At 45.0% G+C, this 3,728-nt stretch overlaps 2 protein-coding genes across 5 annotated transcripts in view; both read right to left on the minus strand.

Annotated features, from left to right (window-relative positions):
• The window catches only part of fam89b (family with sequence similarity 89 member B), a 3,134-nt gene extending 1,761 nt beyond the window's left edge, over window positions 1-1,373 (minus strand). Inside the window, exons 1-2 of one of the 2 annotated variants that reach the window (XM_032534114.1) lie at window positions 1,105-1,373; window positions 735-996 (exon numbers count right to left, since the gene is read on the minus strand). In XM_032534114.1, the coding sequence (XP_032390005.1) occupies window positions 735-989 (255 nt within the window). In that variant the 5' untranslated portion in view covers window positions 990-996; window positions 1,105-1,373. Of the gene's footprint in view, window positions 1-734; window positions 1,045-1,104 lie in introns of both variants that reach the window. The other variant, XM_032534113.1, reaches the window with a different exon arrangement.
• Window positions 1,374-1,724: 351 nt separating this feature from the next.
• The window catches only part of znrd2 (zinc ribbon domain containing 2), a 2,699-nt gene continuing 695 nt past the window's right edge, over window positions 1,725-3,728 (minus strand). For all 3 annotated transcript variants that reach the window (XM_032534106.1, XM_032534108.1, XM_032534107.1), the window contains exons 2-4: window positions 3,528-3,679; window positions 3,339-3,423; window positions 1,725-3,210 (exon numbers count right to left, since the gene is read on the minus strand). In XM_032534106.1, the coding sequence (XP_032389997.1) occupies window positions 2,774-3,210; window positions 3,339-3,423; window positions 3,528-3,679 (674 nt within the window). In that variant the 3' untranslated portion in view covers window positions 1,725-2,773. The remainder of the gene's footprint in view (window positions 3,211-3,338; window positions 3,424-3,527; window positions 3,680-3,728) is intronic.

Genomic DNA, 3,728 nt, shown 5'->3' on the forward strand with positions numbered 1-3,728 from the left:
TTTTTTTACAATTGCATTAATTAAGCAAACTGGAGTCATAAAAACACATCAAGACATTTTTACCACGTTTAAAAAAAGAATTCATGCAATAGAGGGTCAATGGTCCTCCTAGACTAGTCTGCAGGTTGCAGCACCTGGTGGCAGGTAAGGGCAGGGTCAATTGTGTGTTCAGCCAATCAAACCACTCTCTGCAGGGCCTTCAGTACCAGACAGTTCCCTGTCTATCCTGCCCTCAGTATTTAAGGGAAAACCTGGAACTTCCTCAGGTGTCTGAGGTGAAACCTTTCTCACTACTGAGTCAGAATGCAGTGCCTGGTCAGACCCTCTGTGATGTGGATCCCTTAAACCCTCTCCACTAAGGACCTGTTGATATTAAAGGGGGCGTAGTTTCTTCCCTCCTTCGTCCCAAAGTCCACTATCATCTCTTTAGTCTTGCTAACATCATTAGGTTATCCATACACTAGCGCGTCATGTCCTCTACTTCGTTCAAGTAGGTCTTTTCACTGTTTAATCACATTATACAAATGTTTTAATGACATAATGAATAACCAACGAGGAAAGTTTTTTTCTTTTTTTTAATTATTGGAAAAAGCTAGTAAGTGGACCTTGAGTTAAGATTATATTGTCAAAGTCATTTCTCATCATAATTCTTTAAATGCATTGGTTTTCTTTGCGTAGCATATTAAATTGGTGCGCTAGCTAGGCTATCTAGACAGAGACAGGATGCATCTTACTATCTCTTTCCGCAGCAGAGCCAGAGCAGCGCCCAGTCCGCCCGGTTTGCCGTGACCGCGCGGCGCGTCCCCGCCACCCCGGCTGATGTCGGCCTGTATGCGCGCTCTCTTGCTGTGCACCTTCTCGATGTCCCTCCACGACCCGCCGCTGGAGTTCAGGATGCCGCTCAGGCCTCTGGGCAGCGGCGGCAGCCCATCCGCCGAGAAGACACCGCCCACCGGACAGTCCGCCGCGCTGCGCCGACCCCCGTTCATCAGGACGCTGCACAGCACACAGCTGACTCAGCAGGAGACGTTACGCCACACTTTGCGCATCGATCGATAAGGAAAGATCACTTCCCAATGCGCATACAGTCTAATGCTGTCTCACAATCACCCAGAGGTGCTATTGTCCTCTCTCCCAGCAGCAGCGGTGTCCCAAGTATTGGAAACGGGCTTTTCAAAGGCTAAAGCAAAATCTAGAGTAGAAGCTGTGAATTCCGAGTTATTGCCAGGCTTCCTGGCTTTGTTTTGTTTCCTCTGCTTTGTGTGGTCGAGTTCACCGACACAGACAGCCCCGGCTCCGCCCGGCAGTGACCGCGCCACGCCCCGGTACGGTCTGCGTTTGGGGAGAAAGGGCGACTGTTAGTTGTTTGTTTGATTCAACTGGAATACTGCTGAGTCACGTTTAGACACAACACGAAGAGTTACACTCAGTTCTAACACTGACAACCTAAACTAGCCCACGTTTGGTTAGACCGGTAAAATGATAAATTGGCCACACAAATTACCAAACAGATGAATGAGTCTATAATTTAGCGTTGAAACAAAGATGCACAAGTATAGTTGCAGACACACCTGTGATTAACAGGGCACGTTTTAAACAGAAAGGCACTTTACATGTTTATTGGTAGCCTTGGTACTTCTTTAAATAGTGTGTTCCAATTTAAACTTTATAGGATTGCGTTTTGCATTTGGCGCCCTCTTGTGGAAAGAAACAAACTGCAGAACTCCTGAACAGGCAAAGCTTTATTCAGGTACATAGTCGAAAAATACCAACTGCCTCGAACAACACTGCAGCTGGCTTTTATCTAATATGAAGTGATGTCTATTAATGTACAGAGCACAGTGCATTTGCTCTAGATGGTTTAAATGAATAAAGAACTATGAGTCTGACTCCTGAATGTTGCCGTTTCATCTGCGCATCACTGAATCACATGACTAATCATCCCCATCATCGTGTATCAAATATATTTACAATAAAAACCTCAGAGAACTGCCAGCACACAATAACAATTTTTCATCACCAGAGGGTCAGTGACAACAGAAATCCACCTCAGACTAAACAGTAAACTGAAAATGCACATCTGATCAGAGGACTGGTGTGTTTAACAACATACCTGCAGACTATTTTAATAAATGACTTACAGCCTAGTAGGATGTTGTATATCAGCACAGACACTTGCTCGTGCACACACAATTATCCAGACATTTGTGCACTGCGGTTTTAAGCTTTTGTTTGAATTTTAGCAATTTGCAAATCCACATTTCTTTGGAAACCACTGAAGAACCAACCAGAAAAAAGCTTTTTTTAGATGTCAATTAGGTAGCCATTTTGGATTAATGAATCAAAGCCAATCAACTAATAAATTAGCAGTCTTTTACTGTAGAATATAGATTACATCTTCTTTGAAAATGTTTACTAGCCAGATGGTTTTACATTCATACCAATGACGAATGTGCATTTAGAAATGTTCAGTTCTTATTATACCATAACTTACAAACTGATAGTTGACAGTCAAATGTTAAAACATTTGTACTTAAACATATTATGAAACAATGTAACATGATATTTCTGCCAGTCTGGTAACTCAGGAGTGAACATTTGACACTTTAATCTTATTTCAAGTGCATTTCCTGACTAATTTAGAATTCAGCTCTATGCAAGGATCCAGTCAAGGAGACGCTGCAACGCAGCTAACCCGAGTCAGTAGTTCAGGACTGAGGCAAGTAAAAACAGCATTCCTGTTAATCCAGGGTTTCAACCTTTGCCATGGTGGTTACTGGCTAAGCTCCTTGAGGCTGCGCAGCGAGTTGGCACAGCTGGCGATAAGGCCACAGAGCTGGATACTTGACTCCAGGGAGGCCGAATTCTGTAGCTGGTTAGTGGCCCAGCGAAGTTTGGTTAGAATGGCTTCCTCTGCTTCTTGCAACACAGGTTGGAGGCCAGCGGTCTGTGGAATAACTGGGGGGCGAGTTGGTGCCAGGGATGGGGCGGGGGCAGGAGGTGAAGCAGATGGGACAACAGGTAGAGGCAGGAGAGCTCTCCCCCCCGCAGCTGCTCCCTCACAGTGCTCTGGTCTGGGCAGAGGAACTGACACACTTGCCTGACTGCTGCTGGGGCCTTCATTGACTTCAGGGGCCTGGGACAATGCAGTGGACTGGGCTGCAAGCTGTCTCTCTCTAACTTGGGACAACGCTGCCTGCGCATTTAGAGCTGAGAGGATTGAAAAAAAGACAATGACAAAAGCACAATATAATTTACACAAGGTTTAAGGCAAGATAAGCAGAAATAGAGGAAAAGAGACTCAATAACATGTGCATTAATTGTGAACGAATGTATACCAGGGTTGTCCTTGTCAACATCAGAGTCCAGCTCCTGACATGAGACACAGTAGTTTTTCTTCTGTTTGTCCTGGAGAAGAATTGTCTGGAAACACAAAACTAACTTATTTCAACATGATACACAACTCCACCATTTCGACATTATTAGGGCGCTAGCACAATCGCTGCATGAAAATCCACTTCGCTCACCCCACACACATCACAGCACTCTCCCAGCATCTTGTATCCTTTGAGCAGGTAGTCTCCCATCAGCTTGCTGATTTTGTCTTGTCGCTCTCTGCGAGCCTGAATCACCTTCATCTCTGCCTCTGTTGGAGGCTCCCACTCAAAGTCCTCGTCACCTGGGATCAATAACAAAGTGCTGATTTAATTACACGTTGTCCTAGCCTC

This window comes from Etheostoma spectabile, chromosome 13 (assembly GCF_008692095.1).
Source record: "Etheostoma spectabile isolate EspeVRDwgs_2016 chromosome 13, UIUC_Espe_1.0, whole genome shotgun sequence".
Classification (NCBI taxonomy): Eukaryota; Metazoa; Chordata; class Actinopteri; order Perciformes; family Percidae; genus Etheostoma; species Etheostoma spectabile.